The following is a 24,437-nucleotide window of genomic DNA, read 5'->3' on the forward strand; positions in this document are numbered from 1 at the left end:
AGAAAATGTCCATTTCTATACTTGAGGATAAACACAGCAAGATGCGTTACAAAGCATTCAATCATTCCACTGTAAAAATGGCAACTGTATCAAACACTATACCTTAAACTTTTCTCTATAAAGATAATTAACAGCTTGGCTATGTCAGCTGTTAGGCTTTTTCTGCTCTGCCTTTGTCAGACTTCCACGAGTATTTAAAGAGCAAATCTTTTGTTATGCTTAAACATTGCCCAACATTAATAATCAGGCAGCGTTTATCACTGAAAGATTTGGTTTTGCCAGCCTTGAAATCCTCACCTTGTTTTGTACCAAGAGCTACTGAGCAGGGAATAGGCAAATAAAGAAAAATAGGATACTGGTGTTAATGAATAAGCTCTGCAGCAAATAAGTGTAGGTGAGAGGCAGTCATCTCTCACATAGTTCCGTCAGATCAGCAGGATGCAAGTCCCATGTCAAACTCACAACCTGAGCAAAACCTGAAACTGGTACCCAAAGGAGGTATTTAGAGAAGTGGTGCAGATGAAAAAAAGGAACACTCCAGAGCAGGCAGCTCCAGGGAGCCAGGGGAGGCTGTGCTGCACGGGGCTGCAGAGGGAACCCAGCTGCTGGGGCCCATCAGGCACCAAAGCCGAGCAAAGCTGAGCTCATGGGGACTGAGAGCAGGAGAGGGCTTCTCAAGGGGTGCAGCCAAACACTATATTCATGTAAAGGTAGCCACCTGAGTTCAGTTGTTGTGTCTGCAACCATTTCTCCTGCAAAATTCCCAGCACTTTTATGCCATGGATGTTGCTTTGCTGTTCATTCCCACTGTGAAAACCTGAGGCGAGCCTTCTTCCTTCCAGACAGTGTCCTGTCCACCCCTGGACAGGAGACAACATGGCGGTGCTGGTGGATGGTCTGCACAGATGAAGACAGCTCTATCTTCAAAGAAAGCTTTGTAAGATGGGACTTGTATTGCGCCTGGGGGATGTGGCCAGCCTTCAGGCCAAGGGTTAAGAACCCTTTAGCAAGGGTTAGGACAAGTAAACCAACATGTAGAAACAGAGATGACTGAGGTGGGTCATTCTACTGATATCAGAACCCATAAAAGAGAAGTGAAATAATTGCCTTACGATGGATACAGCTGCAGGACCTCCACTGCCAGATGTTGAGGCTCCACTTCTGAATCTTCAGGAAGCATCACGTGTGAGCATGACTGCCGCTGTTCTTTTGTCTCTCTGGCAACGCACCTCTGGGCAAGCATAAATTTTATGAAAAATAGCTGCAGGATTGTTTATTTATTTGTTGGGGTTTTTTTTAATTTATTTTTATTTTTATCAGAGCAGGTATTTGACCTGACGGAATCATTTTTTCTGTAGTATTTCCCATCTCCTGCTGGCTGCATCTTCTCCCTTCCCACCCATTCCAAAACTTTTGTGTTCAGTCTGTCCCTGTTCCTTCCACTCTTAAATATAAAAATGTGGTTTTAGATACACCGAAATAAAACTGTTTAACTGCAAGATATGATACCTCACTCCTGTTAGCTAACTTTTCCATCCACTGTTCTCTCTGTGCCTAGAAAACTAGGACTATTTTCTGTTCAAATAGAGTAAGTAATGCTTTCACGTAAATAATTTCTGAGAAGAGTGGAAGTAGAGCAGGCTGTATCTCCTAGAAAATTACTTACTGCCTACAAGCAAAACTACTGAAGCTTATCCTCACACCAGAATCTGCCAATTGTCTTGTTTTTTGGGTGTGTGTCTAAAGTGCCTCCGTAAGCCAGAGAAATCACCAAAAGTGTGAAAAGATGCCTTTTGTCAGGCACAGAAGGTGGCCTGCAGCCACAAGCCGAAAGTTAGTGCTTCTTTCACGCCAGCTGCCTGCTTTGCACAGAACATGGGATTTCTCATCACGTTTAAATGCGAACTCTTGCAGAGGTGCACAGCACTTGGCACGGTCACCTATGAAGGAAAGCTATGTAAAAGGTGGCAAATCTAGTTTTCGTTTACACAGCGTTTCACGGTTCCCTCTTACAAATTTTGCAAGTTGATGAGGATACATTTTCCTTCTTAATGTTTGGTGCAGCCCAAAGATGGCTTGGGAATACATTTCAGATACCACATAGCTGCTGACACGAGGTATTGGTTCACCTGAATTTTTAAGAAATAGACAGCTGGGGCTTTGGCACTTTCAGCAGTATTAGCGATTCCCTTCCTAAACCTAGATTTGGAAAATGGCACCCCTCTCCTTGTCCTGGCGGCTAACAGCAAACCCTCAGCCCCTGGGGGTCGCAGGCCCAGAGCTTGCGGGTGCCGGGCTGGCAGCCGGGGAGCGCAGCAGGGCGTTGAGAGGGCTGCAAGTGAACATTGGCCGTGAGCAGCAGCCAAGGCGGAAAGCAATGGCAGAAATGGGGCTCGGGGGGGTGGTTTGGGGTGGGAGGCGAGGCCCGGGCAGGGCAGGAGCTTGGCAAGCATGCCCAGCCAGCCCCGCTGGGGCCGCTAGAGAGCGGGGGGGCGGAAGGGGGCAAGCTTTTTGGCCGCTGTTTGCAAAGGCTGCGCTCCCGCCAAGCACCTGTGAGCGGCGGGTCAGGAGGAGGTGGCCGAAGGGAGAGGCCTGGCGCCACTTGGTGACCCCACCGCCACCGCCTCCCGCGCCCGCTGCAGCCAAAATCGGCGGAGAGGCGACGGGCCAGGGGTGAGACGTGTGGGGCAGGGAAGGGGGGGGAGGGCGGTGCGGGAGGAGGAGCGCGGGCACCTGTGGCTGCCGCCCCCACGCACACACGCGCGGCCCCGGGGGCGCCCGTGCGCAGGCGCTGCTGTCCCCGTCCACCCACCCCCAGCCCCCCTCCGCCACCGTCGGTACGCGGCGCTGGAGCTGAGGTGGCGGTGGCTCCGCTGGTCCCCGCTCGTCCCGGCAACTCGACGCGCCCGCCCCGCTGCGCTCTTGGGCGGCGGCCCCGGGGGAGGCCGGCATGGCGGAGAGCCCGGGGGGGCCCGGAGCCCCGCCGCCGGAGGGGAGCGACCTCCCACGGGAAGGAGGCGATGAGGAAGCGGCGGCGGCGGCGGCGGCAGGGGGGCCGCAGGCCGGGGTTTCCCCTGAGGGGGCGGCGGAGCCCCCGAACGGGTCCCCCACCGGCGAGGCGCCGCGGCTGAACGGGGAGGCGGAGGTGCCCTCCGAGGGGAGCGGCTCCCCCGAGGGGGCGGCGGACACGGGGCAGCAAGCGCCGGCGGCGGCTGAGCAACGAGACCCTGACAGGGGATATCCGGGGGGCGAGGGTCTGCCGGGAGGGGAGCCGGTGGCGGCGGCCGCAGGGGTAGGCGCGCCTGAGGGCTCCCCGCCGGCGAGGGCAGGCCCCGAGGAGGCGACGGTGGCACCGACGGGGACAGAGCCCAGGGAGGTAGCCCCGGCGGGGACAGACCCTGAGGAGGCGACGGTGGCACCGACGGGGACGGAGCCCGGGGAGGCAGAGGCGGCTTCAGTGGGGCTAGACCCCAGGGAGGCGGTGGGGGAGGAAGCCCCGACGGAGACAGACCTCGAGGAGGCGGCGGCGACAGCCCCGGGAGGGAAAGACCCCGAGGAGGCTGCGGCGACAGCCCCGGCAGGGAAGGACCCCGAGGAGGCTGCGGCGACAGCCCCGGCAGGGAAAGACCCCGAGGAGGCTGCGGCGACAGCCCCGGCAGGGAAAGACCCCGAGGAGGCTGCGGCGACAGCCCCGGCAGGGAAAGACCCCGAGGAGGCTGCGGCGACAGACCCTGAGGAGGCTGCGGCGACAGCCTCATCGGGGCCAGACCCCGAGGAGGAGACGATGAAGGAGGAAGCGCCGTCGGAGCCAGACCCCGAGGAGGAGACGATGAAGGAGGAAGCGCCGTCGGAGCCAGACCCCGAGGGGGCGGTGAGGGAGGAAGCGCCGTCGGAGCCAGACCCCGAGGGGGCGGTGAGGGAGGAAGCGCCGTCGGGGCCAGACCCCGAGGGGGCGGTGAGGGAGGAAGCCCCCTCGGGGACAGACCCCGAGGGGGCGGTGAGGGAGGAAGCCCCCTCGGGGACAGACCCCGAGGGGGCGGTGAGGGAGGAAGCCCCCTCGGGGCCAGACCTCGAAGACGCAGAGGCGACAGCCCCATCGGGGACGGGCCCCGAAGAGGCGCTGAGGCAGGCAGTCCCGGAGGGGACGGACCCCGAGGAGGCTGCGGCGACAGCCCCGGCGGGGACAGACACTGAAGATGCGGTGGAGGAGGCAGCCCCAGCGGGGACGGACCTCGAGGAGGCGGCAGCGGCTCCAGCGGGGAGCGAGGCGGCTCCCGAGGGTCGTGGAGAAGCGGAGATGGCTTTGCCGGACGGAGGGGAGGCCGACGGCGGACTCCGGTCTCCGGGCAGCCCCCACGGCGAGAACGGAGCGGAGACGCCGGAGGCGGAGCGGGGAGCCGGTGCCCCGGCGGCGGCAGGAGCGGGGAGCGCGGCCCCGGGGGCAGGGGAAAGCGGCGCCGTGGCGGCGGGGGAACGTGGAGGGTCCCCGGGCCCTGAGGGCGGCGAGTGGGAGGCGACAGGTCGGAACCTGAACGGCGTGCGGGGCCGGGAGGAGGACGAGACGGGCTCGCCGGCCGCCCTGGAGGAGGAAGAGGAGGATGAGGAGAAGCAGGAACACGACATCTCCCTTTTCGTCAAGGTAAGATGCGGGGAGGGCTGCTAGGGAAATCCGGGTTCGTGACCCTCCCCTCTTCTGGGAGCCCCGGGCAGCTCCTGAGATGAGTGGCATTGAAATCTGGCAGGCAAACGTCCAGCCTGGCTAAGGTGATTTGCTTATTAACGCCCAAAATAAACCTGCCTCTGGCTCCTCGTTCCTTCTGCTGGTGGCAGGCAGGATGGGAGGGTGGCTGCAGGCCAGCGCTGCCCGTCCCCTCGGGTCTGGGAGGTGGTGGTGCCCCTCAACTCAGAAAAGCACAGACCTGACCTGCAAGGTGGTCTTCTCCCCCATAGTTTCCCCTGATGGGCCCTGTGCTGGGCTCTTTCTGGTTTCTCTCAGTTCAAATGGAAAAGGTGTGCAGGGATCTCTGTTTCAGTGGACTCAGGGGTCTCTGCTTGTGCTCTCCTCACCATGGGGCTGGGACCCAGGGCAGGGGTGGGCATGTACCCAGCGGCACCTGTTTGGAATCGCTAGCTGCGACTTGTGACGTAAGGAGTTCTCACGGGATTTTAAGATCTTCAGAATACAGTAATAAGGGCACACAGCACATCATAGGGGCTGAGGTGGAAAAAACTGGAAAATGTTATTTAAAATGTCATACTGGGAATTTCTAACATAAACTGTGGTCGACATTTAGATAATTGCCCCAAAGTTTGGCAAGGCTGGGTTCAGAGAGTGAGTAAACTGCCCAGTGGTGTAGCATCCCTTGTAATTGTCCAGTTTGTGTGTGTTTGGGCAGGGAAGATGTAGGTTAGCAGGAAATAGGCAAAAAAGAGAAAAATTGTAATGGGCTTAAAATATTATTTCTGGTATTTTATAGTATAAAGTTTTAGAGCTTCTTTCTAGCCTGTGCCTGGAATCCCACCAAAATCAGTGGGACTTAGTGTGGAAGCAGCATCCGTCCACAGAGATAAAACACCAGATGTGAAACTTCTGCACATAGAAACCGTCCTAAAGTGTTTTTCTTCCCTCTTCTCTGCCCTCTCTGGGCTAAATAAAGTGTGGAGCAGGGTGGGGTGTTTTTCTTAGAGTAGCTGGAATTAACAGTGAAAGGAAAACTCATTGCTAGCCCTCTGGGTGAGGGGGGTTAGGGCTGAAGCAATGTTTATACCTTGATTTATCCCACCTCAGTGCACACTGCATCTTTCAAGGCTGAGCCTCCTTTGAAGTACTGATCTGTGAAAAAGGCTGAGGAATGCTCTGCAGCTTACAAACAGTAGTATCACACATGCTGGATGATGCTGTGCTGGAAAGATGAATGATAGTACTGACTGAACGTGCCCCAGCTGCTTGTGCTAAGGCAGCTCCTTAGCACGCAGGCTGGGATGGATTCTGTGGTCTAAAGGCAACTCTGTACATCAGGTTGGTGGACAGGAGCTAGATGGTAACGCTGGAGCTGAAATCTGTAATTGTCTGTCAAACAGCAGGAGCCTGGCAGAGGTGACTTACAGACTTTCTGGCTCACAGATCAACAGCCCCCTTTGCAAGGATGCTTTTGTAAATCCTTTATTCTCGTTTTACTCTCTTAGATCCATCAGGGAATGCTGGGGAGTGGCAGAGGGCTAAAGTCATAAAGGCTACCTGTGCATTATTGCACATGGTGTACGTATGCTTTATGGAAGAATGATGTGGCCAGATTTAGAGAGCAGACTGTAATAAGAGCATCTGTTGTGACACTGCAGTCCCCAAATATTAGGATTAAGCATAGTTTTTGGAAACATTTGTGAAAGAATAAAGACAGAAGGAACATTTTCATGATTGACTTCGTAATTTAAGAATGCCTTGAAATTACTGCACCCACTTCTCTAATTATTTCAGTAGATGAATGTTACAAAGCTTGAATATTTTACCACACCTGGAGCTAGGTGTTTTTTAGTTAGAGATTGGTACAAGTTTCTCCAGTTCAATAGAAGGGAAAAAAAAAAAGCCTACTGGAGTGCTTAGCATCTCCCCACTCACCAAAATGTGTTGGGGCCGTGGTGCTGGGAAGTGAGAAGCACTTCTCTTTCCCACTGTTGGGAGAGTTCATGCTGCTACCTGGAGACACGCTCACTGTATTTCTACCCTTCTCTTGTCAGTGGGAAAGGGAATTTAAAAAGGGGGAGACTGGAAGTTCTCTGTCGTGGCTTAAAGTAGATCTTAAGACCACATACATAATGCTGTGCTTAAATAGCTTCTGATGCATTTTGGTGGGAAAAAGGAGGAGAGTGGATTCCAATGTGGAACAGCATGAACTCTGGCCTTTGGGAATTATTGACTGCTTATATCTGACCACAGCACGTGGTCCACAGACATGATGCTCCTGCCTGAGCAAGTGCTAAAACTCAAGGGTTAAGGATGTGAGAAGACAATCCAAGTTGAGTGCAAATGTTCTGTTCCAGTCTGAAACACTTCCCTTCACATGTATGTTTCTAATGCACGTAACCACCCCCTTGTGCTGTATTATATCATTATTATGTGCCTGCCTATTAGCTCTGACGTGCTTTTGAGATGTTGACACCCACCTCTGCTTTGCAAGTGCCGCTGACCTCTTTCACCCTTCTGCTGTGTTTCTCAGCAAGCACCTTGTGTGCTTTCTCCTGTGCAGCTGAGGGCTTCCTTATAAATGTATTATCCATCAGCTGCCTGACCTTTTTCAAACCTCTCTTTAAAACTCGGCCCTTTTGTAATGCCACTAGAAACTGGGCAGTGATTAGGTCGTTTAAAATACTGAGATCATTGTCCTGCTCAGTATGACCCTAATTTCTTTGTCATGCCCATTTCTGTTCATTTAACCTGCCTGTCGGTTTTTGGCTTGTTCGTAAGTGGTCAAGGTGCGGATTGTCTGCCTGCATGCACAGTGCTAGAGGTAGGAGAGCCATGCCGTAATTTGATAGCACAATACAAATACAGAGAAATGTTAAAAGTAAGTCCCATAATAGGAGAAAATTCACAGGAAAATAATACAGTAGTAGTGATTGAATAATCCTCGCAGTTTCCCTGCTAGGGAGCATTACCCTAGACTTGGCTAACATTAAAGGACTTGGTAGTCTTCCACTAAAAACATTTTGAGAATAACAAACAGAAGCATCAGAAAGAAACTTTTCACATGTAACTGTATCATGAGTAGTATTTCTTGTTTTTACTGTTGTTGATAAAGCTTGTTCTTCTCAGAGGGTTTATTGTTTGGGTTTTTTTTTTTTTTGTCTTCTGCTTCCTGCTGTTTTGCATTGCTTCATTTAATTTTGCATATTTGCGTTTGAATGCTGTGAATATTGTGACGCCTTGTGCCTCCCACGGTGAGGTGGGTGGCAAAGTTCCTGCTAGCTCCACGAGCATGGGTACCAGCAATTGTGCTTTTAAGCGGATTTGAGTTGCTATGCAATGCTATTTAGTTTGAACTCAGACACCCAGTGTCAAGACCTCATACTCTCCGAGATGCTCTAGCACTTAGCAGGGTTATCAGCACCTATGGGGGATAGGGTACTTCAGGACCAGCAGCTTGATGCTGGACAGGCTACATGACAGCGTCTCCAAAGACAGTAGAAATCTGCGTTTAGGCGCCTGAACTGTGCCTTGAATGAAGCAGAACTACATAAGGCTCCTTGGCTATGAGCGCAAGACCATATCATCAAAATTGCTTTGAGGGTTTCACTACGTGGTTTCAATTTTCCCATGAAACAACATGTACTGGCTGTTTCCTTTAGATAGTAATATTTGATTTTTCTGATGTTTCAAAGTCAAAACGTTTGCAGAGGTCATCCAGATATCCTTTCCAGTCGGTCTTTGGTAATTCAGCTGAGCGTATCTGTCACCGTGGGTAGGATACCTTGTGAAGCTTGCTAGCTGATCTGCAAAGGTCAATGATATGCATAGGCTTTTTTTTTTTTCTTCTGTGGCAAAAGCTCTTCTTCTTTTTTTTTGTCACAAAATATCTGTAAATATCATAAATTTATCTTACCATTTGAATATAGCAGAACTCTCACCAAAATTATTGAGTTAATTTTAAGCAATTTAAACATTCATGCAGGACTTAAAAGTTTATTTCTAAATCAAAAAAATCCCAAACCTACAAGGCTACCTACCAATCAATTTTAAATTTTCTTATGGATAGAAGACTTAAACACCAGAAACACAACTGCAGATTTCATCTTTCCTAAGATTTCTATGGATAGTGATTTATCTGTAAATGCTGAACACAGTCAGCCAAACAACCCAGCTCGAGCACAAGGCTTTCTCTGAGACTGCTCATCTTCCAAAACAATTTTTGCTTAGTTTCTGGGTTAAATGGTATATACTGAAAGCTGACCATGAGCCTAAGGTGATAGATTTTATCCAATGGAAAGTAATAGGCTTTATGCAGTTTTGTGACATCCTTCATCTCTAAATCAAAGTAATTTATCTTCATTGAGGGAGTTATTTCGTTCCTACCAGGGACCAAAGTTGCTTTACTGATATGGAATTTCCTTGCACCATTCCTGAGATGTGTTTGACTGACTTGACATACTTAGAGCTGTGCTGAATTATCAAAAGTGCTGCTAAACAAGAAAGTGAAAGTCTTGCTGCAAGTAGAGACGTAGGAATAACGGGTGCTGGCATCTGTGCCTCCAAACACCGCAGTTAAGATATCCAACTTAAATAGTAACTTAATAGCACAAAAGAATCTCCTTTTTTTTTTTTTTTTTTTTTTTGTAATGTGATAGATCTGTGTTCTATATATGACTTGCATTTGAAGTATAAATGGACTGTTCTCAAAATGCACTCCCGGCCTTTGAGTGCTGTGTGTAAGAAGTCCATGGAGAGCAGGAGCTCAGATCCCTGCGAAGTCCTCCTAGCCTGTATGCACATTCAGTGGGCTCCGTGGTGTACTTGATGCTTGATATAAACACTTACAATATAATTACTGAGTAGGTATTTGTGCTTGAGGTCTTGATTTTTGCCCATTGGTGCAATCAGTCTGTAAATCAGTTAGGTGAGCATGATTTATGAGGAGAATAGCTGACATCCTGTATCAAAATGAGAGTGGACAGGTGTTTACTGTCCTTTTTTTTTTTTTATGTAGATTTACTGTAGGAGCCCAGTATTTAGATGACCACAGGAGGGTGAAAGTAAAGATTTGTGTGTGTGGAGTTAGCACTAGCTTTGTATTTATGGATTAAAAGCAGTTTGGGGGAAAACGTAGGTACTGGATATCTATCCAAGCAAAAGGAAGAACCCAGAGCTTGCCAAAGGTGAGCACACTGGATTTGGGTGATGCTACAGAAGGATAAGTTGCTGTGGAATGAGCAGGGAAGCATTTGGTATGGCTCGGGCAATGGTAGGAAACAGACAGCTTCTCTTTCCTTTCTTTCTCCCCATCCCTACCAGCACTGCTGCATTTTCTTGAGGAACACATCTCTTTCTATCGCCTCTCTCCTTCCTTTTTCTCCTTTTCTCCTTACATTTGGTGTACCTTCTTCAGAAAGCAGGAGCTTTTCTCAGGTGCCGCATGGCTCCCTATATAATCCTGTCATTTCTTCCACATTGTTTTCCTCTACCATTCTTTCAGATATTCTGTTTTACAGTTGGCTATGAGACCTGTCTGCTCTTAGAACTGAGTAGTTATGGAAGTTACTTCGGAACAAGGGAAAAAAAATCATGCAGGAGAGAGCCCCTCCACTGGAGCAGAGCACGAGCCTCGTGTAGGCGAGATCTGCTGAAAGCAGAACGAAACCAAAGCTGGTTGGGACGGAGCCTTGTGGGGCTGTCCAGCAACACCAGCATAGCCCCACTTTTCTCACTGTTGGTTAATTAGCTGTTTGTATAGTGATTTTGATTTTTTGACTACATACAGCTGTACAAAAAAGTACTACCAAATCAGCAGAGGTGTGTTTGTTAAAAGACATTTTGCTGTTCTGTTCCCTGTTTTGTCGTCCAAAGCAGGAAGCTGGCTCCCTTCCCACGGATATTTGCCCTTTCTCAGCTACTTTTTTTTTTTTTTCAGCTGGAATATGGCAATTTCAGGTTCCCTAATGCAGCTTAAGAGGAACCAGCATTCCAAATTCCTTTCATAACTCTTCAGGTTATTGTGCGTGCCGGGTGCACCTGCAGCAGTTTTTCTGGGAGCTGAGTATGCTTCTAATAGTCTTCAATAAAACTCTGCTTGTGAGACTTTGGTTTAAAAGGCAATGATATCAATCTTTTTTTTTTTTTTCTGAAAGAGCTAAGCAAATTTTTTGAATGTGCAATCTTTTTTCATTTTTATTTCTTGTGCTTTCTTTTATGGCCGTTCTGGTTGTTACCTTTTTAGAGCTTGGACTGCTAAAAAGGAAGAAGGTTCCTTGGAGCTGCTGACTAAAGAATAGCTTTGCTCCTGGAGAGATGCTTAACAGAGCAGTAGTGTGCTGTTTGCTTATGCCAGTGTCAGTTCTGACAACTGACAGGGCAAGTCCTGTTCCAGAAGGACACAAACCAACAGATAGGCAACAGTGATCAGAAATATGAAATTGTGTCTCATTTTTTTTTTTTCGTATGATCTAGTCACACTTCCTGGAGTCATCTTTTTATCCATGCTTTGGAAGTCCTAAAACTGCATGTGCACATAATATCATAGAAGCGGTAAACATCTATTTATTCTTGGTGTGACTGCAGATCTCTGCTGTTTGCTGGCTCATTTTACACACAAAAAAAAAAAAGTTTTGAAACAAAGTAAATGTCTCCAAAGTTACATTCCTAGACCTTTTCCTATTTTTATTTACTCCCAGTGCACTGCTACAGTAAAGCACCTCACCATGTGTTTTACTTTAAGCATAGGCTTAAAGTCACGTGCTATTTAAGCCCTTTGCTAAACAGGGGACACTTTCCTGATTCAGTCCTAGGGCATGTCGTGTATTTCTTGCTGGCTGAAATCAGCAGGAACTTCTGATGAGATCAGCCTGCTGCCCAAAGTTCAACCCTACCGCCTCTGCTCCTTGAGTTTTGTCTGCGTTAAAAGGCTGATCTTACCTGTCATCATCACAGAGCAGGGGCAAGGATGGGAGTTTTTCTTGTCTGCTTTCTGCCTTCGGTTGTCTGAAGTGAACCTTCATTTCATAAAGCCTGTTGGAGAGCTGCAGCCTTCTTTGGAAACATTGATGTTTGCTGCACGAAGTGATTGTCATGCGGCTGTGCCTGGGAGTTATCATGCTGTCTGCTTAATTTGAGGCTTGATTCATATTTGTATATAGATGAATAACAAACCAGTCTCCAGGACTCATGGCATTTACAAATACAAAACATTAATGTGTGGTGAATGATTTTTCTGGGCAAGGGGAGGAAAGAGATTTGGCCAATTAGTTGAAAAATACAACCACACTCAAATTAAACTATTCATATATTCAGGTGAAATCTTGCAAATGATCTCAATTAAATAAAAATTAAGAGCTTTTTTTGAGGAAGCATTACCTGTCAGTGTTAGCTCTAGATTCATTCACAAGGGGTTTAGGCACAATTGCCAGAATGGAGGAGGCAGCAGTAGCTGCATCATTTGCCCTGTACTTAGGACGCTGATGTGGGATGCGGGTGTCTGAGGTTGTGATGTTACCTGGAGCATAAGTGGAAGATTAGAATGCATCCCTCACCCAAACCAGTGCCATAGACACAGAGTTATTCCTCGTCTCTCTTTGACACCATCAGCATTTAATAATTACCTGCAAAGGGAGGCAGCATTAGAAAGATCAAATGCAGGGAGATAGGAATATGCAGCAACCTTTTGGTTAGGCAGTGTATGGCTTATTTGCTGTTATTTCCTTTCGTAGCAATATGTAGGTTTCAAATGGTATTCAGTAGCCTCTGGTTCCCACTGATTTGGGGACTGCTTGTGCAATAAGAGATGTGTTACCTGCCTGCTTTGAGAAAGCAGAATGTGGCAGGTGTTAAAAAGATGAAAAGGTACTGTGTCTCTATCCCAGCATGGGTGTTACGAATCATGCCCAGTCCACTTGAGAATCTTGATTTTGGTTTTATTAGCATCCCTAACAGTAAAAATAAACCAATTTTTGTTGATTAAAAAAAAATCAAATTCTTTTTATTAGCTATATTTAATACTAAACCAACTTTTTCTTCCATGTCTTCTCCCATTTGAAATCAGTGCTCTCCAGCACTTTGCTGCCCTGTTCACAGGAAGAGGATTAAGCAGCCTTGTGATTGCTCCACTTCCAGAAACAATTCTGGCTTTTTGGGCTGTTCACCTTGATGGGTACCGGCCAGGGTTAGCCATCCCAGGGACCCTGTGTTTCGGCCTTTCTTACAGTCTCGTATGGATTCATGCAAAATTATATTTATGGCTCTTTTTTAGAAGTTAGTTTAAATATTGTGAAGCAGAAGTTATAATGGCAATTATTAATATGACCACACTTTTTTAGGGTGCTTAGCTCTGGTGAAGTTGCTTTGAATTGGTGGCTGTATACTTTTTAGCAAGAGACAGGCTCCTCCTCTTCAGAGATAATAAAGGGAGTAGCGTAGTGAAAGGAAATATTATACCTGTTTTATGGAAGGGGAAGTGAAGCGTAGAGACTTCCTCCTGTGCCATCACTTACTGTACTCTCTGTGTCTCTCCTGAAGAGGTCCTACTGCTTCTTTTAAAAAGAAAATTTTGCATGTTCCTCTGAGCCTGCCCAAGGAGCTTAAGTAAATGCCATGTGAAGGTTACATGAGTATTTTCTTGCTCAGATAATAAAATGTCACACTGTGATAAGGACTTGTATGCATTTCCATTTGCAATGTCTGATTACTTACTGATAAAAGCCTGAACAAGTCGAGTGACTCCGTTCCCATTGCTTTCAATAAACACCGCCTTGTCAGCAGTAGCGTGCTTTAATTCCTTCATAAAAACATTTAGCTTCTCACAGCAAACAGCAGCAGCTTGTGCAGCCTGCCACCGACATCACCGTCAGAGGCGTTCCCCGGCAGGACGGTGCCCGTCGCACCATGCCTCCTCGCTGCGAGGAGCCTGGGGCTCGCGCGCCGGCCAGCTGCGGGATGTGCCACGCGCAGGGTGATGGTTCTTGTCAAGCCTCACAGACGGGCAGAGGTGCAAAGGGGGATATTTCCCATCTAGTTTTGTTTTTGTTTTTGTTTTTCCTCTTCCTATGCTGAAATTTCAGCATATATTTGAATGTTCCAAATAGACTAGAAATAGGATTGTTACAACGTAAATTACAGCAGGACTGGAGTCACAAATGCATGCCTTTTCCCAAGTTATTCAAATGGGATAGTTACAAAGAAGTTAAACATTTACTCAGATTTCGGAAGAATTCTGGGGAGAATCATTGACATTTACGTGGTAGTAATTTTTGAAATTATTTTTAAGAGCTGTTACAGAACCTGAGCCTTTTGTAAAAAATCAAGTTTCTTTCCATGATGGTGGCAGATGAAACTCAAAGCAGGATCCAAATATATCCTAAACACTTAAAAATTTGGGAGCCTGTGCTGCCTTGCAGAAATGAGCATGCTACCTCAGCGAAACCATCAGGCTCCTTTTTGCCAGGAGCGCTGCAGGAGCTGGGGGCTTCTGGGGGGCCAGGACCTCAGGGACGATCCTTGTTTTGAGGAATATCAGTGTTACAGCTGTACATGCTGGGGCTGGTTGGTTTGCAGTGTGGTTCATGCCATATATCTTTATTTTAAGACTGTATTTTAATTAGCCACACTATATTTCTTGTAGTTTCCCAAAGCCTGTGAATGGAAGTGAGGTGGTGGGGAGAGCAGGATGAAGAATAACCTTGAATTTGAATTTACACCGGGAAGGGAAGGAACAGAGTCCAGCCCCATCTCTGCCAAGCTAATGGGTTTTTGCTGGTAGTTGTGCCCAGTTTTTAACTGCTCTTTCAGGACACGTCTTTGCCAGTTCTGACTGGAGCTGACAGGGTTTTTTTATGTAATACTTAACTGGTCATTTGAATTATTTTCTACTTGGACCAAAATATGACATACTTTAGTGGGAAAAAACCCACAAAACCAAATCTATCTTTTCTTCTTTCACCTTCTCTTGATTTAAACATCAGAGTTGGCAAATTATTTTCTCAAGCCTTCAGTGACCTACTCCCTGAAGCTGCATAAAATAGCATATTTATTTAATTATTTCTTATTTATTTATTTATTGGCTTAGCACGCAAGTCACAGTTTTTATATGTGTGTATAATTTTTGCATTTAAATTGAAACAGCACGGCAATGTGTCACAGGTTAAGTATCATATGGTGAAGTGTAAAACAGGATGTCTCATTGAAATACCAGTTAATCTGTTTTTCCCAGACCTATAATGTATTCAAGAATATAATGCTCTTTTGTTGAAGTAATTCCCTGTAAGAATTTAAAAAGGATATAAGATTTTTGTCTCCATGTAGAATGTTCGGCTGGCATCTTGCCATGTTATTAAATACGGATTAGAAATAGCATTGAGGTATTTAAACATAATTCTTGTAACAGGATAAATAGCTAATAGCATTTGGTTTGCTGCTTGTGTGCTTGTGACCTGGTAATGTTCCCATTAACACACAGATGGCACGAACTCTGTAGGCAGAATTCACAGCAGAATGAAATTTGGTTTTTGAACTGGTTGGTATAAGATTAAAGCCAGTGACTTGTAACTGGGTGGTGTTTCCCAGCTCCAGTTTTCATGTGTGTTCAGTTAAAAGAGTCTCGGTTTTCTTAGGCTATTGATGGGTTTTTGAAAGTAATCTTGACTCTTAAAGAGTGGATAAGTATTAGGGGGAGTGATCATTTTGAGGGCTGTGTAGTTTTATTAATTAGCTGGCATATCTGTTGCGGTTAAAGTGGATGATGGCATTCCTTCTCCTCACTTCAGGGGGAGTGGAGGAAGGGCACCTCTGCAGCTGCTCCCCTTTGCCTCTGCTTAAAACCTTCTCTTCTGAATAAAACACTTGATTATTCCTTTTTTTTTTTTTTTTTTTTTTACAAGCAATGGAGATTTTGTCACATCTCCCATTAAAATAAAATGGCTTCCCTTTTGGAGGAGTGGCAATGATTACTTACATGGCTTTGAAAAGTCTCAGTCAGAGTGCATGAGTAATAAACATATAATTCATTATCATTGTATACTAAAAAAGTAAACAGTCATGACTGAAAGTAATGCTATTTTGACTGAGATGTAAAAGAAGTATAATTCATGCAATATGACAGTTACTTGTGTAGGAGAACAATATTCCTAAATTAGGCAAGATTAATTTAAACCCCACAAAATTGTAGATGAAGTGTTTCAGTCTTTGCTAGCTATAAGGTAATTTTCCTGTTTATTTTCACATTTAATTATCCTTGCCTTGCCTCTGTTCTCCTTGCTGTGCACAGTTCCTGTAAGCTTGCTTGTCACCATCATCTAAGTAAGCCTTGTAAAATAAGAGATAAATAAGTAACAATACATTGATAATTAAGATGGGATAAAGTGCTATTTGTTGAAATAATTTTCCAAGCTGTTTTAGGAAAAAAATTAAACTGTAACAAAGGGTTACTGTATTCCTGTATTGTTGCTGGGGGCTAAGCATCTAACAAACAGTAGAAAGGATGTTTACTTTGCCTTAAAGTGTTCAGTATCTGGCTGAGAGAAGGCTGTGCGTGATTGCTGCACTAAGACCCGGGGATGGAACCCTGGGAAAAATGCTGAATTTTGCCCAGCTCTGTGCTGGGGCTTGCTGGCCCCCGTCCCTCGGTGCCCAGCTGCAGGAGATGTGGCACGGGAAGCACCATGGGCCACTTCCTGGGTGGGCATCCCTGAGTGGCAGGAGCATGGGACAAAGATCTCCCCTCAAAGCCGAAACAGCCCAGGGAAACCCCTTTCTGATGCCCCCCAAATGCCGGTGTTCCCACAGGAACATCGGATTTCCCTTTCCCCCTCCACGCAGCACAGGGTGGGAGAGATCTGCTTGTGCGAGGAGCCTCCTTCAGACAGCTCTGCTTGGGATGGCCAGGCCTTATGACTCAAACTGTTAATTAATTAAGCAAATTCCTCATTGCTGTTTGCTTTTCTGTTATTACCACATATTTAATGTGCTGTGGGTGGTAGGTAGCTAGCTGTAAGCATCCTCTGTGTTTAATTTAGTTGCCTTCCCATCATGAGGGGCAGCAATGGTTTCACTCTGAAACCAGGCCCAGCACCGTCCTGAGTTATGCCAAACACTATAGCTGCTGCCGTGGCTTTGTTTGCAGACCTGGTGTAGGTAGCTGTAAGATAGCTGAGAAAATAAACCTGTAATTTGCATTTTTCCTTTGTCATTTCATTTGATTTTAGGAGTTTTTTTAAGAGCACCTGTTGAGTGCCTTTAACTGCCCTGTAGAGAGCCACAGCTGTCATTGAAAATACCTGTGACAACGCGAAGGGCCTGGCCCAAGGCTGTCAACAGCAGTTTGTGTAAAATTACAGAATTGGTTTACTTTTCTCTTTCGTAAAAGTGCATACACACATCAATTTAATCTTTAATTTCTTTAATGTAAATAAGAGTGAATATTAGTGAAACCACAGCCTCTATAAGTGTATTAAAAGACATTGGATGTTTTAATTTTCACCTACACGCTCTTGTGTTTTGTTCGCTTTACAGAATTATCATTTAATGGCTCATTTGTTTATAATCTTTGCCAGAACTGGAAGAGCACCACTGCTCAGTAAAAGTACTGGGCAGTACTGTGATATCGAAATCAAAAGTAAATGGATATTTCATCTAAGTAACAGGAGTGATTTTGGGCCTTTTGTTTCTCATTATTTATAAAGTAACTGGACAAAGGTAAAAAGTTTATTGCCACAAAGTTGCTTCTTAATGAAGGAAAATTTCTTCCTATGGGGCAAAAGCATTTAATTGCTTACTAAGTAATTAAGTTAATTTCAGCAATAATTACTTACCCAGCAGACCGTGAATAAGTAAATAATGCAGCAAAAGTTAGAATAAAGGAGGCTTTCTCTGCTCTGAAATGGCTGCTGGCATGTAGGGGAGAGAGAAAGAACTGAAACCAGAGGAAATTACAGCTTCAGACTTCTTTTCCTTTCTGTCATCTAGAGAGGATTAGAATTTCCAGATGTGTATAACCCCTTTAAACTGTGACCACTGCTCACTGTATAAAAACAGGGTCAAGGGCAATATCCCATAAAGAAATTCCAACACACAGTTAATCCCTCAACATGAACAGAGGACCAAGAGCATTCAAAGAGCCATTTCTAGCAAGGAGCCTTACCGAACATCTGAATTACGAAGTTTAATAAAACAAAATAATCATAGCAAGTTAATGCAAACACTGCATGAAAGAACGTATAGTATAATTTCAGAAACCTAACAGAATGAGAAAAGCCTTAATAATGAAATTGTTAGAAGATGTTATGAAATGCTAATAGGTGGCCAGTCTGTGAGACATAAATCTTGCCCAAACTTCAGATGTTAAAATGTGAGGTAGCAAGGGTTTCATTATTTCTGCAGGTGGGAGCTCAGCCTGAACTCACATTCAGTGCCAGACATGCTCCAGGACAAAGCCCATCTTTTATTATCAGTAATAATAGCTAGATAACTAATGATGGCCACTAATATACAACTGCATCACTGAAAACACAGTAGATGGCTGTATCGAAATTGTCGTCCTCTTTGTAGGTAGGCTCAACCTTTAGCCTACTATTTATAATCTGTGATCACACAAAAAACAGTTTAACGGTGTTCTGTGGTAAGCTGAAGCTGTGCAGGTGAAAAGCTAATTCCTTTTACCACTTTGTACCTACACTCATTTCCTTTCATTCTCTTTCCTTTAGCCTCTCTTTTTGGCCTAGCTTTGGTTAAAAGCTGTAATCTACACAGCATTTTATAAAAAGACTTCAAAAATCCTTTGTCATTCCCACATCCCTGCTAATGGTCTACATATAAGTTTTCTGTTTGTTTTTAAAGTTAGGAGCAGTCTTTTCATTCTGTATTTGTACAGTACTTAATTTATAGTGCCTAGATGCTACTATAAAGGTCTACATTTCCCTGTCTTTGTGAGGGAAAAAGGAAAGCTGGGCTACGAAATCCTGCCCGAGGATCCCAGGCACAGCTCTTCCATAGGTCTGTATTTGCATCAGTTTGGCAGCTTCTGGAGCTCCACATCCTGACAGCACCTTAAGGCAGAACTCCTAAGGTATCACCTTTGTAGCCTGTTTTGTGGATGGACATCAGCATCTGATGGGTACAAAAAACTGCTGATGGGTTTCAGCAGCTGGCCTGGCTCTTTGTCAGGAGGACTTGGCTAGGTGCGTGCTGTGTCCCAGCAGCAGCCAGCTCCAAGCACCCAGGGCAGCCTCCTGATGTCTGGTCCAGGCACTCAGTGACTTAGACCTGTCTGAAAGTTATCACTCCTTATTGCCAGCCTTTTGGTGGCTTATAATCTTCCAGGCATGCTCATCTTTGAATTCACATCCCACCCTTTGGTGGTATTGCTTTTCCAGGTGGGAGACTTTCTCTTTTATCCGTTGCTGCTGCGGTTCTGCTAGATGGCATTCTGGTACCATGTATGTCTATCCCTTGTTTTGATGATTATCCACAATCAGGCCAGCTGGTGGCTGAGATACCTCCTGTACTCCGTTAGGCCTGAGCTGTTTGGATGACCTTGCTGTCTGAAAGGATGCTGCTGCTGCAGCCATCCTGGGTTGTGTTTGGATCCTATAGCTGCTTCAAGACTTGTGTCCCATTGCAGCTCAGACTCTGTTGCTTTTTGCCAATGCTGTGTGAAGCTACTGGGCTGAGGAGAGTGGTTTTTCTGAGTTGCCATCCCTGGGATCCTTGCATTGCTCCTGTATTCTGCAAGCTAGGCCGTTGTATCTGGCCAGTGGATGAGTACTGGCCCATACTAGCATGTGCCCATCCCTAGTTGTAAGCATGAATCAAACATACAGCGTCAGCAGTTAGATTTGCAGTGATTTGCTCAAGCCACTTTAAATAAAATGCCATTTTGTGCAAATTGCTGTTCTGTTCTTCCTCAGAAGAGGATAATGTCTGGCATCATTTACTTTTTGCTGTCTGGCTAATCTTAACACATAGACTCTTCATTGCCAACAGCATCCTACCCTGTCTGGTGTCTGGCTGGAGCTCGCTGTCAGAGATACCATGTCCATCATTTATTTCATTTACCAAGGAAGCATTCAATTATTTTAGAGTGTAAACTCTGTTTGGGATAGCTGCTGCTGTTTACTGAGCAGTACCTTTCTCTTCCATCGTTGCTGTGGAGTTTGCCATGTGCGTTATTTTCACATGGACACGTTCTGTGGCATGGAGTACAGAAGTGTGGCATCGTCTTGTCCTTGGAGTGATGTCGGTGTCATGCAAAGAAACAACAGGCATCAAGGAACCTTCTAGTGGAGAATAAGTCCAAGTCCCTGCTGAAAGGGATCAAATCTCGAGACAAAATTTTTTTTTTTCCTCTTGTGCTGTCACATCTGCAAGTACACATTGATAAACCTGCTAATCCCGCTGGACACCTGGTTCAAAACCTCGTGCTGTGGTGGTTAGGAACCCGTCTAATTGTCAGCTAGGAAAAATCATGGTAAGTTTGTACCTCTCTGTTTTTGTTTCAGCATCACTCCCAACTAGCAGGGAAAAAAATATACTTGCGCTGTGTAATCGTATCTTCCCTCAGTCTTTGCTTTCCAAATTTAAACAAGAATAGATTTTCCTGCATAGGTTCCTCACTTTCGTCGTCATCTTATTAGCGCTTGACTGAGTTTGATTTAACATTTAATGAAGGCAAGGGCCAGATTTTTGCAGAGGCCTCTTCAGGACCATGTACACTGTCTTGTGCTGTGGCTTGAATGCTGCTCTGTCTCCGCAGAAGTGCCAGCTTTGATGTAAGCTAAGGAAATGTCACCTTTTCCCTACGGCTTCATTGGGCAGTTGGATCAGACACACTGGGAATAATGCACTCCGGTCTTTTGTTTTTCAGCAGTTGATCTCTGGCTGATGAGTAGTCTCCAAGGGTGGGATTCATCTCACTGAAGTTAAATTAGGTCCTGAACTCTATAGGGCTTTTTAGTGCTGTACTTGGAGAACGCAGAACTACCAGAGAGCATGTTGTCCCAAGTGGATGGGTGGGCAAGACAGGCAAGATGATGAATCCTTGAGGAGTGACTGTTGATACATATCTCTCTGTATATACATCTATCTGTATGTATCTCTGTCTCTGCTAACCAGTGACCTGTTTTTTTTTTTCTGGCTGATTGTATGTGAGGTGGCTTCCAGCTTCAGTGTGTAACATAACAGTTTTTAACCGTTTTTATCACTTTTCCATTATCCCGGCAGTCAGGGTTATCAGTCTGTGGGGTATTCCGTCTGTTCTGAAAAGCACTGGTGGTGTTGCCGCTGTTCCTGCCTCCTGGGTTGCAGGCTTCATCTGCAGGTCTGGTTGTTGTCATTAGATAATTCTCCAGCATCTCTGACTGAAACCTGCCCTTAATGGCTTTCCTGAAATGCCAGACAGGACCTCCAAGGCTCCCTCCTGGCCCATTGCACATTTTCTTTTTTTATCAGGTGGAAAAAGAGAACAGGAAGGCTGGCATACCCAGTGATCTGAACTGCTTCCAGTTACCCTGGTGCTCTGGAAGACACATGCTTTGTGGTTAATCGCGTTCTGTTCTGTACAGTGGGACTCTCTGCACTGCTGCCTCTCCCTGTAGCACATGGCATCCATTGACCTGGATGGAGAGGGCTTCATGTTTCTGTAACAAAACCAGGATCTTCCCTCTGGGTTAGCGGCAGGTCACCATCAAGCCAAGTGCACACAAATTGAGTTGTTGGTTCCTCCTCCAGGTTTTTCCTGCAGTTCTGCCTGCACTTGACTTCACATTTTGTGCAGCTTACTAATCTGGGCACCTGCCCTTTTTAACAGGCCCTCTTCCCAAAGCGCCTCAATTTGCAGACTGGATCACTGAGATGAAATGTCAACCGATGCTCTACTTTGTTATTTCTTCTCCCTGACTGAGTGCACAGGACTTATGATGAAAGTCTGCTTTATTCTGACAACAAAACTAAATCCACTTGAGCCAACATAAGTAGATGCATTTCAGGCTGTCATTCAAGAGGATATTTAGCAGATAGAAAACTTAAAGGACCCATCCTTCTATTTGCAGTTGGTGAGCCAGCTTGCTTGCTTAAAAGTTACAGGCACACCTCAATGCATTGGCTGATTGTGACTTGAAAGAGAGATGGGAGAAAGCAGAGAAAATGGAAGACATCCAGAGGCCCCAGGGTCCATTTTTCAGCTGACTGTCCAGATTACTAATTTTACGTACCCTGTGAGACCTATTGCAACACACTGGCATGGTTTAGTTTGGATGGGTGGTCATGTGGATCCTTTCAGTCTTGCATTGAATGATCTCACTACTGAGACTGTATCTTGAACCACCCAAACACATGCTCTAGGAGGGGTGTACAGAGTGAGAACTTGTCTATGATGTAGCTGAAGGCTGCAGCTGTGATAGTCTTTGCAGCCCTAGCTTGGTCCTTCCTATATAGGGGTTGGTGGGTAGAGAAGGGGATCATTCCTGCTTAGGTGGAAAAGGGCCATACTTCCTACAGGGATGGAGTTCCACCTGGACACTCTTCTGATTGAAGACTTAGAAGCTGTTTGCATTGGAAGGGGAGCGCTCAGGATTTGTCCTCAGTTGCATCTGAGTCAGCAGGCACAGACTTCCAGCTTCAGCAGGAAAAAGGGGCCTTACACGTGACATCGTAGGAGAGGATGGTGAAAGTCTAACTACTCCTAAATTCTTTAGAGAAAATGTTTTAGTATACTTGCTCGCTCCTATCCCTGAATGTTTTTTTGTCTTAGCACCTTAAAAAGAGAAAGAAGCTACTTTTAGCAGGACACTTGTAGTGAAGTTTACTGTTGTGTCCTTAACTTGAAAGCTCAATTAGGGTTTAGGACAAAAAGTGTGTTATTGAACTTGCATATTTGAAGTTGTAATCCTTTAAGTATGTTTGGTGTTCTCTGAACCCTGTAATACTGTTCAAGATAAAAGACAGATGTTATTGATATTTATAAATATAAAATAAGATAACTTTCTTTTAAAAACAAAAATCCTTATGGCACACTTTCAATATCAAGATGCTTATTTTGCACTTTAAAAAGAGAGAAAGGGAAGGAGAAATTTTTTTTTTTACCTGAAGGAGTGTCCATTTGCTGTTTAACATAGCTTTCTCATTGAACTTCACTATTGCAGATGTCACACACAGCCAGACTCTGCCCTGGCAAGTACCAGCAATACAATTAATGAGCAGGAATCTCAACTGCTAGCCACATTTTAAATACAAATATTTCTGCTCTTTGGCTGAGAAATTAAACAGCACCTGGAAACATCTGTTTTAAATGTTGGATATTAGCAGATAGGCAGAGCTACACGACTTTTAAAAAGTATTGGAATTACAAGTGGCAACATTTTTACTTTGTCCATTAAAATGTATTTTAAATTACAGATGCTTTATCTTAAAACTTAGTCTGGAAGTACAATTTCAGCATTTCGGGTACTCTCAAGAGTGTTGTTAGCAAAAAGCAAGGCATCTTGCTGCGGACATGGCTGCAAGGCAGAACCTCTCATGATGAGATGTGCAATCGTCTGAGGCTGCCACGGCTGATCGCTCCAAGAGCAGAAGTCAAGATTTCCATTTCAAGCCCAGTAGGTGGCATCAAAAGAGTTCTCTGAAATTCAGCATTTGGGTGTTTGCTCCCTAGCCCTAGGCCACAAAATGAACACAGTGCTTAGACAGAGAAAATGCCAGGTAATCTGTCTCTTCCTTGCAAAAAACTTTGGTTTAAAGGTGATCTGACCCAAATGACACACCTGTGGTGCTTCTGTGCCTAGCACAGAATATCATATGTTATTGAGTGCATCATAGTTGTCTTCAGTGAACCAAAATGACTTGTAATTATATTTTTATTGCATTCATAATAGAAGTAATATTCCCAATTTTGTGGGTTTTTTTCAGTGTTGCATGAATATTGTAGCAGACATCAAGAATGTAAAACACACTTTGTGTCCCCAAGGAGTAGAATCATAGAATCATAGAACGGTTTGGGTTGGAAGGGACCTTTAAAGGTCATCTGGTCCAACCCCTCTGCAAGGAGCAGGGACATCTCCAACCAGATCAGGATGCTCAGAGCCCTCTCCAACCTGGCCTTGATTGTTTCCAGGATTGGGGCATCCACCACCTCTCTGGGCAACCTGTGCCAGTGTTTCACCAACCTCATTGTAAAAATTTTTTTCCTAATATCTAATGTGAATCTACGTCTCTCTATTTTAAAACAGTTAGCCCTCGTCCTATTGCAACAGGCCCTGCTGAAGAGTTTCTCCTCACCTTTCCTGGAGGCCCCCTTTACGTACTAGATGACTGCTATAAGATCTCCCTGGAGCCTTCTTTTCTCCAGGCTGAACAGCCCCAACACTCTCAGCCTGCCTTTTTTTAAAAAAATAAAAAAATAAAAACAATATATCTGTCACAGCACACTAACAGAACACAATTATGTCTAGAAAATAAACATTTTCTAGTGCAGCTGCAGTCAAACCCATGTGCTTCTCAGAAACTATTGCCAAGGCTGAAGGAGGTCTTTGTGCTGGTAGGATGGTAGGAGCATGGGAGTGCAGTCATACCGCTTCTCTCCATCCTTCTGCCTGTGATTTAAAAAGAAAAAAAAAAAAGCTCTTTAAAAAAGTGCCTTCATGGTAAACCAGTGAGCAGTGGGATTTCCTCTCAGGTCTGAGGAGGAGAGGGAAGGCACTGGGGCCCCGCTCCCCGTTTTTCTTGGCCACGGTGAAGCCAAGTCCAGTGTCTGGTC

The 24,437-nt window shown here is 45.6% G+C and overlaps 1 protein-coding gene across 3 annotated transcripts in view; it reads left to right on the forward strand.

Moving 5' to 3' along the window:
• Positions 1–2,950: 2,950 nt before the first annotated feature.
• The window catches only part of CLIC6 (CLIC family member 6), a 34,149-nt gene continuing 12,662 nt past the window's right edge, over positions 2,951–24,437 (forward strand). Inside the window, exons 1-5 of one of the 3 annotated variants that reach the window (XM_086765069.1) lie at positions 2,951–3,481; positions 3,599–3,751; positions 3,950–4,078; positions 4,118–4,198; positions 4,241–4,639. In XM_086765069.1, coding sequence (XP_086621195.1) covers positions 2,951–3,481; positions 3,599–3,751; positions 3,950–4,078; positions 4,118–4,198; positions 4,241–4,639 — 1,293 coding nt within the window. Of the gene's footprint in view, positions 3,889–3,949; positions 4,640–24,437 lie in introns of all 3 variants that reach the window. The other 2 variants (XM_086765062.1, XM_086765054.1) reach the window with 2 other exon arrangements.

Source organism: Chlamydotis macqueenii, chromosome 1, assembly GCF_036417535.1.
Source record: "Chlamydotis macqueenii isolate bChlMac1 chromosome 1, bChlMac1.mat, whole genome shotgun sequence".
NCBI classification, from domain to species: domain Eukaryota; kingdom Metazoa; phylum Chordata; class Aves; order Otidiformes; family Otididae; genus Chlamydotis; species Chlamydotis macqueenii.